The sequence below is a fragment of the Salvelinus fontinalis genome, chromosome 29 (genome assembly GCF_029448725.1).
Source record: "Salvelinus fontinalis isolate EN_2023a chromosome 29, ASM2944872v1, whole genome shotgun sequence".
Lineage (NCBI taxonomy): Eukaryota > Metazoa > Chordata > Actinopteri > Salmoniformes > Salmonidae > Salvelinus > Salvelinus fontinalis.
This window is the reverse complement of record NC_074693.1, coordinates 33,807,185-33,827,925: the sequence shown is the minus strand read 5'-3', so window position 1 is coordinate 33,827,925 and position 20,741 is coordinate 33,807,185. Positions and strand designations below refer to the sequence as shown.

General features: G+C 45.7%; 1 protein-coding gene across 1 annotated transcript in view; it reads left to right on the top strand.

Annotated features, from left to right (window-relative positions):
• The window catches only part of LOC129827859 (neuronal acetylcholine receptor subunit beta-2-like), a 24,825-nt gene extending 5,173 nt beyond the window's left edge, over window positions 1-19,652 (top strand). The window contains exons 2-5 of the mRNA XM_055889097.1: window positions 4,495-4,640; window positions 4,780-4,934; window positions 15,989-17,018; window positions 17,230-19,652. Of these exons, the coding sequence (XP_055745072.1) occupies window positions 4,495-4,640; window positions 4,780-4,934; window positions 15,989-17,018; window positions 17,230-17,385 (1,487 nt within the window). The 3' untranslated portion in view covers window positions 17,386-19,652. The remainder of the gene's footprint in view (window positions 1-4,494; window positions 4,641-4,779; window positions 4,935-15,988; window positions 17,019-17,229) is intronic.
• The last annotated feature ends 1,089 nt before the right edge of the window (window positions 19,653-20,741 follow it).

Genomic DNA, 20,741 nt, shown 5'->3' with positions numbered 1-20,741 from the left:
GTCAGAGCAGCCAAAACACAAGGTTAACCGAAACAGGCCACCATAGGCAGCTACAGATATAGTATCTGATCCATCACAACCAGAGTCCCATACTGAATATACTGTATCTAGCTGAACTCTGCTAGATATAGGTGCAGGGTAGAGGCAGACACAGCGGAAGGGAAGGCTGAAGTGGTTGACCGTGACAAGGCAATATCACCACCATGGGTCATTGAATAATTTACACACTGGATACTTCTTCTGCCCATGAAGAAACAGATTATGCGGGAGATGGTGTCTTTTCCCACATTAAACCAAAATATGTTACTTTGAGCATTTGTCTAAAGTATAACCAAGGTGTGTTTGTATGTTTGTGCGTTGCGGAAGAGACTGTTGTTGTTTTGCCCAGTAGGAAATAGAAGAGTCATAGTAAAAGATTTGAGTTTCAGGCTTTCTGCATGTGAGATGATGCTGTTTTTATTTGAGTACAGATGAATTATTGAAGCAGTTAGAGTGCAGCAAGGTGGAGGAGGAGGAAGAAGAGGAGGGGAGGATGAGAGGGAGCAGGAGGAGGAAGGGCAGGAGGAGGAGGAGGAGGAGGAGGAGCAGGATTATAAGAATCATTGGGGTTAGAGAGCTGTGTGTCCTGTTTAGATGTAGAGAGCCGTGTGTCCTGTTTAGATGTAGAGAGCTGTGTGTCCTGTTTAGATGTAGAGAGCTGTGTGTCCTGTTTAGATGTAGAGAGCTGTGTGTCCTGTTTAGATGTAGAGAGCTGTGTGTCCTGTTTAGATGTAGAGAGCTGTGTGTCCTGTTTAGATGTAGAGAGCTGTGTGTCCTGTTTAGATGTAGAGAGCTGTGTGTCCTGTTTAGATGTAGAGAGCTGTGTGTCCTGTTTAGATGTAGAGAGCTGTGTGTCCTGTTTAGATGTAGAGAGCCGTGTGTCCTGTTTAGATATAGAGAGCCGTGTGTCCTGTTAAGATATAGAGAGCTGTGTGTCCTGTTTAGATGTAGAGAGCCGTGTGTCCTGTTTAGATGTAAGGAGCTGTGTGTCCTGTTTAGTTTTAAAGTAAAGACCTGTGTGTGTGTAAGAGTCTTAAGTATTTGATGTGTGGTCTGGATGAGAGGTGGGCTGCATCTCAAACCTATAGAGCCCTAAAGGCCCTGGTCAAATGTAGTGCACTATATACACTATCCAATAAGGGTTCTTCGGCTGTCCCCATAGGAGAACCCTTTGAAGAGACGTTTTTGTCTCCAGGTATTACCCTTTTGTTTTCCTTCCCACAGAGGGTTCTACATGGAACCCAAAAGAGTTTTAACTGGAACCAAAAAGGGTTCTCCTATGGGGACAGCCAAAAAGAGTGTAGGAAATAGGGGGCCAGTTTGCTGGTCTTAGTGAGGGGGTGTTCATCAGTAGGACATCTGAGGTCCCTGACCTTCGGGTGACATTCTTCCTGAGAATAGCTAACCAGCCAGACAACCTACTTCACTGCCTGGAGGTCTACAGTATGGATGTTACTGCCCACCACTCACTTCTCTGAACGAAGAAAAGGTTAACAGGTTTTTATCCCGATTCACTGAATCTTACGAATCAAATGATGTTCCTGGAAAGAGACTTTGTAAACAAAGGCAACATAATCCAATCAAATGATTATCCTAATCTGCTCATTGTTTCAATGTCTCTGTGTCTCCAAATCTCAACTCTATGTTGTACTGAGCTAAATTCCCCTCAATGCTCACTGTGCTCTCTCTCTCTCTCTCTCTCTCTCTCTCTCTCTCTCTCTCTCTCTCTCTCTCTCTCTCTCTCTCTCCTCTCTCTCTCTCTCTCTCTCTCTCTCTCTCTCTCTCTCTCTCTCTCCTCTCTCTCTCTCTCTCTCTCTCTCTCTCTCTCTCTCTCTCACTCTCTCTCTCTCTCTCTCTCTCTCTCTCTCTCTCTCGTCTCTCTCTCTCTCTCTCTTCTCTCTCTCTCTCCTCTCTCTCTCTCTCTCTCTCTCTCTCTCTCTCTCTCTCTCTCTCTCTCTCTCTCTCTCTCTCTCTCTCTCTCTCTCTCTCTCTCCTCTCTCTCTCTCTCTCTCTCTCTCTCTCCTCTCTCTCTCTCTCTCTCTCTCTCTCTCTCTCTCTCTCTCTCTCTCTCTCTCTCTCTCTCTCTCTCTCTCTCTCTCTCTGATGCTGGCTGACTGTTCATCGACAGTACCACACCTCTCTCAGGATACTGACTTCCTGTGTGTATCAGCATCATGTCACCATCTCTCAGATGCCTCCTCTGCCCCGCTCCGCGCTTGTCTTTTTTTTTACCTCACTATTGCTGTGACATGTGATTGTTTCAACTAGCTACCTTAAGAAGAATGCACTAACTGTAAATTACTCTGGATAAGAGCGTCTGCTACTGTAAATCACAAAAAATGTCAACGGTGCCATCATTTGAAGTGCATTACAGGGGTGAGAATGGCCTAATGGAGGGGAACGTGTGAGTGGAACACAATGAGCTGATGTGAACCATGTGGCTACCATCACCTCAACTCCCCATCATACTGCAGCCACTGGACTGTGGGGGTTTAGACGGTGTGTGTGTGTAGGTGTGTGTGTGTGTGTAGGTGTGTGTGTGTGTGTGTAGGTGGGTGTATCGGACCGTCAGTTAAGACACAGTCACGTCACAACTGTTTGTCAGATCAGAGACTATATAATGTACACACACATCTCTGGAGGGATGTTGCATACTGCGTACTCATTGCAGCGGCAACAGGCGATGAGAACATCCCACGATCCTGCAGTCCAAATTAGAAGGATCTTCGCTCTGCGCAAGATTGAAATCTCACTTCACTAAACACTGCGTGTGTATATGTGTGCGTGTGTGATGTGTGTGTGTGTTTTTGTGTACGAGGGTGCGTGTGTGTGTGTCCACTAATCAAGCATCCAATTATGCTAATCAAGAGGCAGTTAGTTCAGAAGCCCATGAAACCCTGTGAGTCAGCTGTGGACTGCATTGTCTAATGTTGTGGCTCACTGGCTCACTGCTAAATGGCAGTCCTCTGTGGAAGGCTTATACATACTCTGTTAGGCTGGGTTATGTAAAGATATACACAGTGAGGATGATACCAGGGCATTATGAATATGGACTGGGTGATATGAACAAAAATAGAAACGCAACATGTGACAATTTCAATGATTTTACTGAGTTACAGTTCATTTAAGGAAATTAGGTAATTGAAATAAATTCATTAGGCCCTAATCTATTGATTTCACATGACTGGGCAGGGGTTCAGCCATGGGGAGCTAGGCCCTGCCAATCAGAATTAGTTTTTCCTCACAAAAGGGCTTTATTACAGACAGAAATACTCAGTTTCATAAGCTGTCCTGTTGGCTGGTCTCAGACGATCATGCAGGTGAAGAAGCCGGATGTGGAAGTCTTGTGCTGGCGTGATTACACATGGTCTGCGGTTTTGAGGTCGGTTGGACGTACTGCCATATTCTCAAAAATTACGTTGGAGGCGGCTCTTGGTAGAGAAGCTAACATTCAATTCTCTGGCAACATCTCTGCAGGATATTCCTGCAGTCAGCATGCTAATTGCATGCTCCTTCAAAACTTGAGACATCTTTGGTATTGTGTTATGTGACAAAACTGCACATTTTAGAGTGGCCTTTTATTGTCCCCAGCACAAGATGCACCAAACAAATTTGTGGGCAAGATTTGAGAGAAACAAGCTTTTTGTGCGAATGGAACATTTCTGGAATCTTTTATTTCAGCTCATGAAACATGGGACCAAAACTTTACATGTTACGTTTATATTTTAGTTCAGTGTAGTACAAATATCAAGTAGAAGGGTAGTTGTAGAGTGTACTGTATAAGAGTTTTTAAAGTTCAATATACACAGTCCATGTCTCAATTGTCTCAAGGCTTAAAAATCCTTCTCCCCTCCATCTACACTGATTGAAGTGGATTTAACAGGTGACATCAACAAGGGATCATAGCTTTTACCTGGATTCACCTGGTCAGTCTATGTAATTTACCTGGTCAGTCTATGTCATAGAAAAAGCAGGTGTTCCTAGTGTTTTGTCCACTCAGTTTAAATATGTACCATGAGTATGAATATGAACTAGCAGTGTTCATTTTATCGGGCAAAATGAAACGGTAATAAGTCTTCAGTAGGATTTTATAAAGAGGTCATTAGTTCAATATGATGATGGACTAGAATGGTGATCTGATGAGTAGTACACTAACCAGTGATGATGACATTAGGCCAGTATGAATAGGTACTGTCAATGTTGTTTTTGGGGTGCTGCTCTCTATGTATTTGGCTTAGAGTCCACTTGGAAAGTTCACCCGGCAGACACAGACTGGGACATTTGAATCACTGAGCATCAAATGTGGGTGTGGGGCAACAACATGGCATGTTGTCTTAAAGGTTTATTTTTATTTTTGCACGCCTTATCTGCCAGTTGTTACATCGTTCTGTCTCTCTCTCCCTCTGTGTGTGTGTGTATGTGTGTGTGTGTGTGTGTGTGTGTGTGTGTGTGTAGCTGCCTTGGGTGCGGAGATAGAGGAGCGACTGGTGACCCACCTGCTGTCTCCAGAGCGCTACAACAAACTGATCAGACCTGCTGTCAACAAGAGCCAACAGGTCACCATCCATATACAGGTGTCCCTAGCCCAGCTCATTAATGTGGTGAGCACACACACACACACACACACACACACACACACACACACACACACACACACACACACACACACACACACACACACACACACACACACACACCCTCTCTCATGCTTCTCTCTCCCTGTCTGTGTGTCTGTTACAGAATGAAAGAGAACAGATCATGACCACCAACTGCTGGCTGACTCAGGTATGGAATGACTACAGGTTGGTGTGGGACCCAGAAGAGTATGAGGGCATAAAGAAGGTCCGCCTCCCGTCTCAGCACATCTGGCTGCCTGACATCGTCCTCTACAACAAGTGAGTGTGCTATGTAAATAGGATCCATATCTATAGCTCACACTATGGGTGTGTTTATAGTCATCTCAAACTATATAATCGCTCAATATAAGTGTTGTTGTTTAGTATTTTATTAGGATCCTCATTAGCTGTTGGGAAAGCAAGAGCTACTCTTCCTGGGGTCCACACAAAACATGAAACATGACATAATACTATCAGGTTTCAGGTATGACCCAGAAACAGGAGACAAAGGGCTGTGAGACATGGGTTTATCTCTGGACACATGGAAGGTGGGATGGTGGTCTGCTTGTCGTCGATACCTGGAGGTGGTCTTGAGGAGGGTCGACCGAGCTCTCCTCCAGGTACGACGACAGCGGCGGACAAACATCTGGGCTGAAGGTATGCCAACCTCTTCTTCTTGCTCAGGGAAGAGCGAGGGCTGATACCCCAGGGAACACTCAAAGGGTGATAGGCCCGTGACAGAGCAGGGAAAGGTGTTGCAGGTGTATTCGACCCACACAAGCTGCTGGCTCCAGGTGGTGGGGTTGACGGAGACTAGGCAGCGCAGAGTAGTGTTGTGGTATTTTCCTGTATTACTAAATGAGGAGAGTTTACAAACCACACACAAGTCAGAGTTATATTTTAAACTCCATCTTTAATTATATGAGCTTCACCATAGCCCTTTGACTCTCAGATCAATTCAGTGTCTATAAATGAATTCTCTGAGAGTGCTTACAAAGAAATTCTTAGTATATTTTATAGCCAAGATACACCCCTCTCAACTTACATGACGAACCACAGATCTTAGGAACTTCACAAAGGGCCTTTTACTTGAAACAGGAGTATCCCATAGCCAGATAGCATTAGCTATACATTATCGTTCAGTTTGGTCTCTTAGACGAGGTTCTACTTCTCGTTCTTGGTACTTCCTAGTACCAAAACATTACCTCATCCAATGGCATACATCAATTGTCAATTCTAGATACTCCCATCTCAAATACACCCCCCCCTGGACAAGCTCACGGAGGGGAGTGAGCCTCTAGGTCATATACTATGAAAGATAAGTTCAACATCAGAGGGGTAATAGAATGGTTCCAGACACTGCCATACTCCTCCCCCCAATGGGAAAAGGAGGGAATGACTAGAGTACAGACATGGTGGAGCCCTTCACATGGTTTAGGAATAGTTACAGACATTTTCAAATATGAAGACAATGTTCAAACCTGACTTCTCCCTTTCTGATATTCTGCATATTACCAGACATGTAAAAGACAAGCCTGACCTCTCCCCTCTCTGGGCCCCAAGTGACTTTTCTCTAGAGAAGAAAGGAAAATGCAACTGCCGACAGTATATTTATCTATGTTACCTAACTAATTCTGATTCAGCTACGACAGTAGTTTCTAGGTCCTGGTTGGCTCACTCTGACTGGTTGTTGGACTGGGGGTGGAACCCGGAGGGTGCAATGAGGGTGCAGAATGCTTTCCATAACCGGACGAGAACTGAGGACCCTGGTCAGAGACCATGTCTACTGGCAGTCCATGGATCCGGAAGACATACAGCACCATGAGTTGGGCCATCTCTTTGACAGAGGGTAGCTTGGGGAGAGGAATGAAGTGGGCGGCTTTGGAATTCCGGTCCACCACGGTCAGGATGGCGGTGTTGCCATCTGACGGGGGGGGGGGGGGGAGACCCGTGACAAAGTCCAGGGAGATGTGAGACCAGGGACGGTGAGGGACAGGCAGATGTTGGAGGAGACCAGCTGGAGCTTGCAGAGGAGTCTTGTTCTATGCACAGACCAAGCGGCAATGAATGCGGAGACATCAGGAACCATGGTGGGGCACCAAAAGCGTTGTCGCACAAAAACCAGGGTCCGATGGGAGCATTGGTGGCAGGCAAGCCTGGAGGAGTGAGCCTACTCCAGGACTGAGGAGCGGACCGTGTCAGGAACAAACATCCGGTTATCTGGGCCCTCCTCGCGGTTTGTCTGGGAATGCTGTGCCTCACGAACATGCTTCCCTATTCCCCAGCTGAGTGCTGTCGCCAGGCACAAGGTGGGAAGGATGGTCTCAGGTTCCATGGTAGTAGCCGTGGGGCTATAGCGGCGTGACGGCACATCCGGCTTGACATGCTTGGATCCCAGCCATTATGAGAGGGAGAAGATGAACCGGGTGAACAGTAGGGCCCACCTAGCTTGCCTGGAATTGAGGTGCATGGCGGTGCGATATTCCAGGTTCTTGTGGTCGGTCCACACAATTAAAGGATGTTCCGCCCCCTCCAGCCAGTGCCTCCACTCCTCCAACGCCATCTTCACCGCGAGAAGCTCACGATTCCCCACATCGTAGTTCCTCTCTGTGGCATTGAGGCGGTGGGAGAAGAAGGCGCAGGGATGTAACTTGAGGTCCAGGGCAGACCGCTGGGACAGGACGGCCCCCACTCCGACATCCGAAGTATCGGCCTCCACCACGAACTGGCGGGACGGGTCAGGATGAACCAAGATGGGAGCTGTGGTGAAACGGTGTTTGAGATCACGAAACGCCCGGTCAGCAGCTGGGGACCACGTGAACGGAACCTTGGGAGAGGTGAGTGCAGACAGGGGGGAAGCCAGGGTGCTGTAGCCCCGGATAAGGCGGCGATAAATGTTGGAGAAGCCCTGGAAACATTGCAGCTGTACTCTGGACGTAGGCTGGGGCCAATCCCCCACCGCTCTCATCTTCCCGGGGTCCGTCTGTACAGTCCCTGCAGCGATGATGTGACCCAGAAAGGGGATGGTGGAGTGATGGAATTTGCACTTCTCTGCTTTTACAAAAAGCTGGTTCTCCAGGAGGCATTGGAGAACCTGTCGGACATGGAGCAAGTGTTATTGGGTGGAGCGGGAGAAGATGAGGATGTCATCGAGGTAGATGAAGACAAACCAGTTCAACATGTGTCGTGGATAATCGTCTCAGAAATATAACACTCGTATAAGAACTTGTAAAATCAATAAAGACTTTTAATACAATGCATCACAAGCCGGGGTGATCCGCGGATCACACACCTTTCCAGAGCACTGGCTCTGTCTTATACACACACACACACATGAGATCATGACATACATTAATTAAATTACTTCTCCTAGGTCATCTGCCACCATTATCCTTAATTTCAGGCTTCCTGCTTGTTTACGCCCAATAACGCCTGTATCCGCTCTTGATTGGATTATAATGGGGGCAGGACCCTCCTGTCTCCTAAAATTAATATATGTCTATCTTACCCTAAGCACTTATGGCCTTTACCCTAAGCACTTATGGCCTTTACCCTAAGCACTTATGGCCTTTCCTCTCTATTTTATCTTCATAATGGTGTCCTGCTCTTTCCATAAATGCACTTTAAGGCATGTATGGCTTTGGCCATCTGCTAATCTTTGGTTTCCTGTATTTACCAGAATGGCAAATGCACTCATGTCTGCCTTTTTCTACTATTTTCTAATGTACACCTGTCTATTGTTTAATAGTGTGATATCTGCCTCCATATGTAACAATAACTCCTACACATGTCACAGGAACATCATTATCGCGAGCCTGGAACACAGCAGGGGCGTTGATAAGGCCAAATGTCATGACCAGATACTCGTAGTGATCGCTGGCCGTGTTGAAGGCAGTCTTCCACTCGTCCCCTTCCCGTATCCGCACCAGGTGGTAGGCGTTCCGTAGAGCCAGCTTGGCCCCCTGGAGTGACTCGAGGGCGAGGAGATGAGAGGTAGCAGGTAATGGTTCTTCACTGTGATGTCGTTGAGACCTCGGTAGTTGATGCACGGGTGCAGGGTTTTGTCATTCTTCTCCACAAAGAAGAACCCTTCGCCAGCGGGGGAGGCAGAAGGACGGATGAACCCAGCAACTTGGGAGTCCTCAATGTAGGTCTCCATAGCCTTGGTCTCTGGACCCGACAGAGAGTACAGTCGTCGCCAGGGCGGAGTGGTGCCTGGGAGAAGGTCAATTCCACAGTCATATGGTCGGTGCAGCGGTGACCCGGGCCTTACTGAACATCTCCTGGAGGTCCTGGTACTCCGCAGGAATGGCAGAGAGTTCCGGGGAAACTTCCGAGCCCCCAGGAAGAAGTCCCGTGGCAGGCTGTGCTGACTTCAGGCAATGTGCGTGGCAGAACGGGCTCCAGCCCATGATGGCACTGGCAGACCAGTCAATGAGGGGATTGTATCGCTAGAGCCAGGAGAATCCCAATTCCACGGGAACCTGAGGAGACTTAACCTCTCTAGGGTACGTGAGACGGTAGCGTCCCACCTCTTCAACAGGCAGTAAAACTGCAGGGCGCTAAATTAAAAACAACAGAAATCCCATAATTAAAATTCCTCAAACATACATGTATTTTACACCATTTTAAAAATACACTTTATGTAAATCCAGCCATAGTGTCCGATTTCAAAAAGGCCTTATGACGAAAGCAAACCAAACGATTATGTTAGGTGAGTGCCTATTCACAGAATAACACAGCCATTTTTCCAGCCAAAGAGAGGATTCACAAAAAGCAGAAATATAGATCAAATGAATCACTAACCTTTGATGATCTTCATCAGATGACACTCATAGGACTTCATGTTACACAATACATTTATGTTTTGTTCGGTAAAGTTCATATTTATATCCAAAAATGTGAGTTTACATTGGCGCCTTACGTTCAGAAGTTCCAAAACATCCTTTGATTTTGCAGAGAGCCACATCAATGACAGGAATACTCATAATAAACATTGCTAAAAGATACAACTTTAAGGCATGGAATTTTAGATGCAGTTCTCCTTAATGCAACCGCTGTGTCAGATTTCAAAAAAGCTTTACGGAAAAAGCAAACCATGCAATAATCTGAGTCGGTGCTCAGAGCCCAATCAAGACACAAATATATCCGCCATATTATGCAGTCAACAGAAGTCAGAAATAACATTATAAACATTCACTTACCTTTGATGATCTTCATCAGAATGCACTCCCAGGAATCCCAGTTCCACAATAAATGTTTGTTTTGATCGATAATGTCCATAATTTATGACCAAATTCCTCCTTGTTGTTCTAGCGTTCAGTACACATTCCAAACTCACGACGCGCGGGCAAGTCCAGCGGAAAGTACGGACGAAAAGTTAAGAAAGTTATATTACAGTCCGTAAAAACATGACAAACGAGGTATTGAATCAATCTTTAGGATGTTTTTAACAAAATTCATTAATAATGTTCCAACCGAAGTATTCCTTTGTCTTCAGAAGTGCGATGGAACAGAGCTCGCTCTCACGTGAACGCGCATGGTCAGGGCATGTTCAGGTCATGATAGACCTTACTCATTCCCCTCTCCTTCGGCCCCACTTCACAGTAGAAGCATCAGACAAGGTTCTAAAGACTGTTGACATCTAGTGGAAGCCTTAGGAAGTGCAACATTCCAATATCCCACTGTATCATCAATAGGAGCTGAGTTGAAAATCGACCAACCTCAGATTTCCCACTTCCTGGTTGGATTTTTTCTGGCTGCAAGCTGGCTGCAAGCTCGTCCTTTACTTCCACCGATACTTTGAGTAGGAACATGTCGAACAACGCTTCTGTGTTCCAAGCACTCTCAGCTGCCAACGTGCGGAAATCCACCGCGTAGTCTGCCACACTACGGGAGTCTTGACGTAGCTGGAGCAGCTTGAGAGCAGCCTCCCTCCCGGACAATGGAAAATCAAACACCTTCCGAACCTCCTCCACAAACTCCTCCAGACTGAGGCAGACGGCGGATTGTTGCTCCCATACTGCCGTGGCCCAGGCGAGTGCCCTCCCGGACATCAGCGTTATGATGTACGCTATCCTTGAGCGGTCCGAGGGGAACGAAGAAGGCTGCAGCTCAAAAATGAGGGAGCACTGGGAGAGAAAATCACAGCAGGTTCCGGAATCTCCAGCGTAGCGCACCGGAGAAGGTAAGCGGGGTTCTCAGGACACTGGGGTAGGCTGGGAGATCACAACTGTGGTAGCCTGCCTAACAGACAACCCACGGAATTGCTCCAGCAATGTGTTAAACGCTCGGTCATGTCGTTTGGCCAAGGTCTGGAACCCTTCCATGAGACCACGAAGCAACTCCTTGTGCCTTCCAATGGTGGCTCCTTGGGAGGAGACGGCGTTGCGGAGCTGGTCCGAGTGTGCTGGTTCAGTCAGGGCCAGTTCGTACTATCAGGTTTCAGGTATGACCCAGATGCAGACAGTGTCGAAGAAACACACATTTCTTTCAAGTACAGGGAGAGGCAAAAGACAGGTCAAAGGCAGGCAGAGGTCAGTAATCCAGAGAGGGTGCAAAAAGTCCAGAACGGCATGCAGTCTCAGGGTCAGGGCAGGCAGGGGTCAATAATCCAGTGAGGTGGGGCAAGGTATAGAACGGCAGGCAGGCTCAGGGCAGGCGGAACGGTCAAAGCCGGGAAGGACTAGAAAACAGGAGCAAGAACAGACAGGAGCAGGGGAACAAACGCTGGTAGGTTTCACGAAACAACATGAACTGGCAACAGACAAACAGAGAACACAGGTATAAATACACAGGGGATAATGGGGAAGATGGGCGACAGCTGGAGGGGGGTGGAGACAAGCACAAAGACAGGTGAAACAGATCAGGGTGTGACAACTACAGAACGTTAATAGACAAGGACAGAACTACATCCATTTTAAAAAGGCACACGTAGCCTACATATAAATACATAGACACAAACTATCTAGCAATCATTGAAGTGATGTCGCACCTGAATACTCTCCTCCTACTTGTCACTTGCCATCAGGATAATGAGTGAAAGGAAAAGCTTGGTAACACCTTGATTGAAGTGTGGGCTTACAATCCCATCATGAGAAGGTGTATGTGGTAATAGCAGCAGCTAAAGTACAGATGTGCTTACTATAACAATTTGAAGGGCGGGAACAGGAGACAGATATGAGGGCTTAGAGAGAGGGGACAGATGTGCAATGTCAAATCTGTAGAGAGGAGATTTGGATTATGAAATGCCTGTGTGATGAGTGTGAACACGGGCCAGGTCAGGTGGCTGTGTATGTTAATTCAGAGACAGAAAGGGTCATTGCCTCACCTGTTTCACACTCAGCATACTCAACACCACCGTCATGGCAGTTCTGTCCTCAAGTAGTGTGTCTGGCCTTTAGACTCTATAGTGGACATAATGCACATTTTTTCAATGTTGTGAAGCATCATGTGAAAAATGGAAGTGACATAGCATTTCTATTGATTAGATTGGGTTGGATTTGATGTTGCATTTGACTTGTCAAAGTGAAAAAAATAGAGTTGTTTGGATATAGAGCTGTAGTTGTTTGGGTATAAAGCTATAGATGTTTGGGTATAAAGGTAGTTGTTTGGGTATAGAGCTATAGTTTTGGGTATAGAGCTATAGTTGTTTGGGTATAGAGCTATAGTTGTTTGGGTATAGAGGTATAGTTGTTTAGGAATAGAGCTGTAGTTGTTTAGGAATAGAGCTGTAGTTGTTTGGGTATAGAGCTATAGTTGTTTGTGTATAGAGCTTTAGTTGTTTGGGCATAGAGCTATAGTTGTTTTGGTATAGAGCTATAGTTATTTGGGTGTAGAGCTGTAGTTGTTTGTGTATAGAGCTATAGTTGTTTGTGTATAGAGCTTTAGTTGTTTGGGCATAGAGCTATAGTTGTTTGGGTATAGAGCTATAGTTATTTGGGTGTAGAGCTGTAGTTGTTTGTGTATAGAGCTATAGTTGTTTGTGTATAGAGCTATAGTTGTTTGGGTATAGAGCTGTAGTTGTTTTTGTAGAGAGCTGTAGTTGTTTGTGTATAGAGCTATAGTTGTTTGTGTATAGAGCTAGTTGTTTGGGTATGGAGCTAGTTGTTTGCATACAGAGCTATAGTTATTTGGGTGTAGAGCTGTAGTTGTTTGGGTGTAGAGCTATAGTTGTTTGGTTATAGAGCTATAGTTGTTTGGGTATAGAGCTATAGTTGTTTGGGTATAGAGCTAGTTGTTTGGGTATAGAGCTAGTTGTTTGCATACAGAGGTATAGTTATTTGGGTGTAGAGCTGTAGTTGTTTGGTTATAGAGCTATAGTTGTTTGGGTATAGAGCTATAGTTGTTTGGGTATAGAGCTATAGTTGTTCGGGTATAGAGCTATAGTTGTTTGTGTATAGAGCTATAGTTGTTTGGTTATAGAGCTATAGTTGTTTGGGTATAGAGCTATAGTTGTTTGGGTATAGAGCTATAGTTGTTCGGGTATAGAGCTATAGTTGTTTGTGTATAGAGCTATAGTTGTTTGGGTATAGAGCTGTAGTTGTTTGAGTAGAGAGCTGTAGTTGTTTTGGTATAGAGCTATAGTTATTTGAGTAGAGAGCTGTAGTTGTTTGGATAGAGAGCTATAGTTGTTTGAGTAGAGGGCTGTAGTTGTTTTGGTATAGAGCTATAGTTGTGTGTGTATAAAGCTGTAGTTGTTTGGATATAGAGCTGTAGTTGTTCAGGTATAGAGCTCTAGTTGTTCGGGTGTAGAGCTATAGTTGTTTAGGTATAGAGCTATAGTTGTTCGGGTATAGAGCTATAGTTGTTCAGGTATAGAGCTATAGTTGTTTGAGTAGAGAGCTGTAGTTGTTGTGTTATAGAGCTCTAGTTGTTTGTGTATAGAGCTATAGTTGTTCGGGTATAGAGCTATAGTTGTTTTTGTATAGAGCTATAGTTGTTTGTGTATTGAGCTATAGTTGTTTATGTATAGAGCTATAGTTGTTTGTGTATAGAGCTATAGTTGTTCAGGTATAGAGCTGTTGTGTCTTTGCTATCATTAAATTGAAGACTTATAGTTTTTATAAAAGATTCCTGTAATTAGGGATTACGCTATCACTTGAGTAATGACGTAACTAATTAACTATGAATTCGAGGGCACCAGGGAAAGTTATTAGATTACAAAGTTATAATTTCCCAATATAACCTTTCAGATATTTTTATATCTGATCAATAGTCTTCTAATTAATGATTTATTTACTCTACCTCACGTTAGTCTCATTCCAAACGTCGTAAATTGTTGATTATCTGCACAAACCCAGTCTTCACTATGAGTCATCCATACATCAATTGTCTTATATCATTTATTTATTACTAACTAATTAATTCACAGAAATGCATAAACAAACAAACAAACAAGCTTAAAATAGTTACATGAAATGATGGGAGCAATATGCCCTAGTGGGCTGAACCGGCATAGCGGCTGTTAGACAAAGGGAAAATGGCGTTCGACTAAGAATTCACTACAGAGTCCATAATTATAACAATTGACATGCTAATCCTTACACATGAACGCTCACTCATTCGGGAACAAATGCAATCAATATATATATATATTTACGCTCGGTGTGTTGTCTTGATCGTTGGAGAGAAGTTCGTTTCTGTTGGAGTTCCTTCTGTCGTAGTTATTGTGGAGAGTTCAGAGTGACATTCGTTATAAAATGGATGTTTCAGCGGTTGTCTTTCTTCGCGTTCAATGATACCGAATTCCTAGCTGCAGACTAGTAGTCAATATCAAAATGTGTTATTATTAGTATAAGAGTTTTAACCACGTGGTATGGTTAAAGATTCAGCAATGTTACATTAACCTTCGTTCTCCCCATTGAGGATAAACATGGTCTAAATGGTAATTTCTTAGAGTTGGCTTTTATTCAGATAGCAGAGAGGGGTGGTTCCATGGTCTCTGACCCAACTGGCTCAGGGCGGTCCTTGGATTTAGTTCAAATACAACAGGGATTTGTATTTTCCTTCATTAAACAGTTCAAAATCATATTACACAATTATACAAACAGCATCATACTCACTCATTCATTTTATACAACAAACAGAGGTAAACCTCATATCTGAGGTTATTATATAAACAGCGGTATGGTAATGTGGTCCCACAGTCTCACATGAGTTTCCCACGTGGTGACAAATGGACATGTTAATAGCTGGACACCCTTCCGACCTTTAATCCTTTTACCTGAAATCTGTTCGTACCTCAAGTTCTGTGAGGTTGAAGAGAATTCCTTTGTCCTGAAAGTTTACCCTCTCTCTTAATACTGTTTAGCCATGAGGAGATTCTCAGAAATTTACAACGTCTCTCTGTGATCACAGCATGGGTTGAAGGAGGAAAGGGGGAGGCAGGGAGAGGGGGATGGGGTTTGCTATACCCACGCAGGCAACGTCATGACAGAGCTATAGTTGTTTGTGTATAGAGCTATATAGAGAGTTTTAACCAGCTGCATATTTAGAACACGAGGAGACTTTAGAGCATGGGGTTTGTGTGTGTGTGTGTGTGTGTGTGTGTTGTTAGGAGCAGAGCAGTGTGATGGCTGGATTCCTCCTGACCTGCTCTATAATTGACAACACTTTAATGTATAATGCAACACCTGCAGCCTGGTGAGAATCTAAAATCGAAACCTTCGCAGATTCAGGCCTGTCCTGTGACAGGGGGTGTGTCTGACGCAGTGGCCCCCCTGTCCCCGCCTCTGTCCCTTGTCCCCAAGCACAACAACCTAATATTCCCAGTCAACAACACCACTTAACATCTCTCTCTCTCTCTTTCTGTGTGTGTCTTAATCTAACGCTGGTATCCACCCTCCCACCCATTGTCTCTCAACTTTGTCTTCCTTTGTCTTTTTGAGTGGTCTGCGTTATAGTTGGGTACTGTTCACGTGTGTTTCATTGTGTGTGTTGAACAGACGACTTCTACGCATGTATCTGTGCGGTATCTCTGAGCCCGCTCCTCTCTCTCTCCCCGTGCTCTTCTGTCTTTTAATGCTGATAGGAACTACCAGGTCTCATTTTACATTGACACTTTAGTCATTTAGCAGACACTCGTATCCAGAGCGACTTACGGTTAGTGTGTTCATCATCAGACAGCTAGGTGGGACAACCACATATCCCAGGCATAGAAAGTACACGTTTCCTCAGTAACGTAGCTGTCAGTAGTTAGCGCTAGAAGGGGAGATGGGGGGAGGGGGGTCAAGTGCAAGTTAAGTGTATTTAAATTAAATAAAAAGTATCCTTGTAATATGTCTGTGTACATGTGCTGGTTCTGACTCCTTTCTGTCTTCTCTTCACCTCAGTGCGGATGGGAACTACGAGGTGTCATTCTACTCCAATGCGTTGGTCTCCAACAATGGAGAGGTGTACTGGCTGCCCCCCGCCATCTACAAGTCGGCCTGCAAGATCGAGGTCCGCGACTTCCCCTTCGACCAACAGAACTGCACGCTCAAATTCCGGTCCTGGACCTACGACCACACGGAGATCGACCTGATCCTGCTCAGCGACTTTGCCAGCCGCGACGACTTCAAGCCCAGCGGCGAGTGGGACATCGTGTCTCTGCCGGGACGCAAGAACGAAGACCCCTCTGACATCACCTACCTGGACATCACCTATGACTTCATCATCAAGCGCAAGCCACTGTTCTACACCATCAACCTCATCATCCCCTGTGTGCTGATCACCTCTCTGGCCATCTTAGTGTTCTACCTGCCGTCTGACTGTGGAGAGAAGATGACTCTGTGTATCTCAGTCCTCCTGGCCCTCACTGTGTTCCTGCTGCTGATCTCCAAGATCGTCCCGCCTACGTCTCTAGCTGTCCCTCTCATAGGGAAGTATCTGATGTTTGCCATGGTGCTGGTCACCTTCTCCATCGTCACCAGTGTGTGTGTGCTCAATGTGCACCACCGCACGCCCTCCACACACACCATGCCCCGCTGGGTTAAACGCCTCTTCCTGCACCGCCTCCCCTCCTTCCTGTTCATGCGTCGGCCGGGCAGCTCCAACATCCGGGAGAGGTTCCGCCAGAAGCACCAGCGGCGCTCCTACTCTGACCTGAAGCTGAGAGACGGGGCGGTGGCGGTGGCCGCGGGGGGGATGGGGGTGGCCGCGGGGGGGATGGGGGTGGCAGGGGGGTCTGGGATGGGCGGAGCTGACTCCTTCTATGTGAACGAGGAGTCGGCCAAGCGGTACGGCTGGAAGATCAGCGACCTGTCAGAGAATACAGAGTTCAGGAAGAGGATGACGGTGAAGTGTCACGCAGATGTGGAGGAGGCAGTGGACGGGGTGCGCTACGTCGCCGAGAAGATGAAGATCGAGGATAACGATGAGGGGGTGAGTGTGTGTGTGTGTGAGGAGCAATAGCCTTGAGATGATATGAGCTGAGGTGACATTTACAGCGGATATAGTACATCACGTTGTATTTCTGACAGTTTGTATGTCTATTCACTCGGAACCCTTTCAATAGTTTTGACCCAATATTGTTGTGCTTCTGTTGTCTTCCAAATCTGAAATCGTGTACTGCTCTTTTTGTTTCCTGCCACAGGTCATCGAGGACTGGAAGTACGTTGCCATGGTGATTGACCGGCTGTTCCTGTGGATATTTGTGTTTGTGTGCATCACCGGGACGTTGGGGCTGTTCATGCAGCCCCTCTTTCAGAGCTACAACACACCCACGGCAGATGACCTGGAGCAGAACTGACCTACGACCTTTGACCTGAAACATGACCCTGACGCCCCCCAACACTCTCATGGGGAACAACCACCTCGAGGGAAACAGCTACTTACCAACACCTTGAAACAGAACTGTGTCATTTTGACACACTCACATACTGTATGCACACAGCACACTCGCCCACACAACACCAACCAACGCCCCTCAACCTCCCTCTTAAAGGGATAGTTCAACCAAATTACAAAATGACACATTGCTGTCCTTACCCTGTAAACAGTCTATGGACAAGGTATGACAGCAATCCATGCTTTGGTTTAGTTTCACTGGCACTGTTTCTAAATGCTAATAATTTAGCATTTGTAGCACAAATCCCATTCAAGTCATGGTACCGATATTAGGATTTGTGCTACAAATGCTAAAACATTAGCCTTTAGAAACAGTGCCATTGGAATTTAACAAAAGCATGGATTGCTGTCATACCTTGTCCATAGACTGTTTACAGGGTAAGGACAGCAATGTGCCGTTTTGTAATTTGGATGAACTATAACATCGTCTATGAAACAAAGCGACCCCACCCTCATACCGTCATCCCCACATCAGTCCATCCCTCTATCCTCTCCTCCCCCTCTGTCACTCACAGAAGGTCAAAAGGACAGGAACAACTCAGGATAGGACTCTTCTTTTTCCTCTGTATTGATTCTCCTCCACCCTGCTTTGTTTCAAATCCCTTCTTTTCTACTAGTTCAACTCTTTTCTAGTTCAGCCTGAGTTCAATTCATTCACAACTCATTGGTTGTTGCAACCAGACGGTGACGGGCCTCGCATGCCGAATAAGGGTATTTTGTTTTCTATTTTCTATCTGTATTTCATTTTATAAGGAGAGGAGACAATATTTTCTGCACTGTTCCAGAATCATTTGCTGAGCCCAAAGATATACACACACACACACACACACACACACACACACACACACACACACACACACACACACACACACACACACACACACACACACACACACACACACACACACACACACACACACACACACACACACACACGACGAGTCTGACACTGGCCCGAAGACGGCAACAAAGCCGCTAGTCTCTCCGTGTGTCCTCATCCAGTGAAGCACAGACAGACACACGTGCATTGCCTTCAGACAGAGACGGAGAGACGCATTTCTTTCGACAGGAACGCCAGCAGGCTTGTTAGTTTGCTGTGAAAGGGGAAGCCTTGACTGTCTCCCCTCGTGCTACACTGTGTTGAGTGAGTACTACTGTACAGTATTCGGGACAGTTTTTGGCCCCAGGTGGTCAGTCACTTCAAAGCGATTAATTTCCTTTTAAGCTGTCCGGTTTATGTTATGTTCAAAATGGTTGTTCTTATGTTTGGAAAGAGGGAGGGACCAATGGAAAGCTAGCTGTAAAGTAAACCCAAAATTACCATACAACTGTTGTCCCTCACGTTAGCTTCTCTTAAATATACAGAACGCTGGTTTTGTCAAAGCAGTGTTCAATCACACAACGGTTGCCAGGGAGCCAGCAGCAATATGTACAGTATTTTATACACAAATACCCCATAAATAAACTGGTCAAACTGAACAGCGTTTGGCTCTGCACTAGCAATCTTCCAGGGCGGTGTAAACATTGCTTTGTATTTTTCAGAGATCTTTTACCCAAGTCTGTGAAACTATTTGTTGTCACGGTCATACAGTATGCCCACTCTGTCACTGCTAGCCAATGGAAGGCGTACTTTACACATTTCAAGTTAAGTGCAAGTTTCGTTCTCATTTCATGTATTTATTTTCTTCAGTGAAAAGAAGGGGTCATGTATTTTTCTTTCCACTGGCCAGTTATGTGACCTGTTTCGGTTAATTACAGGAAGGATGCTGATGTCATGTCAAAGGGATCAATAAAAGGAAATAACGGGATGAGATTCTGGGATGTGGTTCTGTGTGGCTCAGTTGGTAGAGCATGGCAAGCATGGCGCTCGGTCGGGATTCGGCTCCTACGATCATATGCACACACGTAAGACATGGAAAATGTGTAGAATAGCAGGAAATGAGCTTTAAAAACGGCAATCTTTTCCCTTTGCTCCATGGCATTTGTGGAATTTTTGTTCTCTCTCGGCCAACAAGAGTGGTGTGAACAGTTTGGTGTTGCATGAGTTGCGAGGTGGGGGTTTGTTACTACGCCGATAAATGACATTATCCATCCAGACCTTTGCCTCCTAGGACATTGGGTGTGACCGGACCTTCTCAAATAGACTTGCCTAGTTAAATAAAGGTTCAATAAAAAAAGAAACTAACAAATAGTATTTGAGTACCCTGGCCTATTTTTTTTCTATTTTTCTGTTTCACATAACGTCACATACTCCTGTTTACCTTTCCCACCAGGGTTTTTACATTATGACCAAAGATATGGCTAGTTAACATGCATTGGACTTACAACCTCATTAAAGCTGACAGACCATATGACAAACAATATCCTCGAGATATTTCTTTCTCCGAAATGAACCTCGGATTGTTCAGTAGCTTTATTTCCGATTGATGCCTCACAGAATTAAGCAAATTCTCCTAGCAGTTGGCATCTTCGTTGTCGTCAGACGGAAGGCAGTACGTTTCTGGAATGCATTGCTGTGGGTGGCTTGTCTCTTCTCTGAACTGTCTGGGGCTCGGGCTAAATGCTAGTCAGCTGAGGAAGACTTCATTAGAAAGCGCTCTCTGGGGTCACTACCCTTCATGTTTGGTTAAGATGGCAGGGATGAGACTCTCTGCCTAACTCATGCTTACACACGTAATGCCCACAGGTTGCAAGGATACGGCAGAGCCAATGTAGACTTGAACTGGGCACGAGGCCATGGAATCACACAATTACGAAATATGTAGTTCATTACACGGCTATTACACGGTTATTACACGGTTATTACAGTTTCAATAAAAAGGAAGTCAGATACACAAAGTAAAATAGGTATAACACAGCACTCAGGTTAGGTTCAGTGAATACACAGCACTCAGGTTAGTCATCTCCCGTCTGGATTACTGCAACTCGCTGTTGGCTGGGCTCCCTGCCTGTGCCATTAAACCCCTACAACTCATCCAGAACGCCGCAGCCCGTCTGGTGTTCAACCTTCCCAAGTTCTCTCACGTCACCCCGCTCCTCCGCTCTCTCCACTGGCTTCCAATTGAAGCTCGCATCCGCTACAAGACCATGGTGCTTGCCTACGGAGCTGTGAGGGGAACGGCACCTCCGTACCTTCAGGCTCTGATCAGGCCCTACACCCAAACAAGGGCACTGCGTTCATCCACCTCTGGCCTGCTCGCCTCCCTACCTCTGAGGAAGTACAGTTCCCGCTCAGCCCAGTCAAAACTGTTCGCTGCT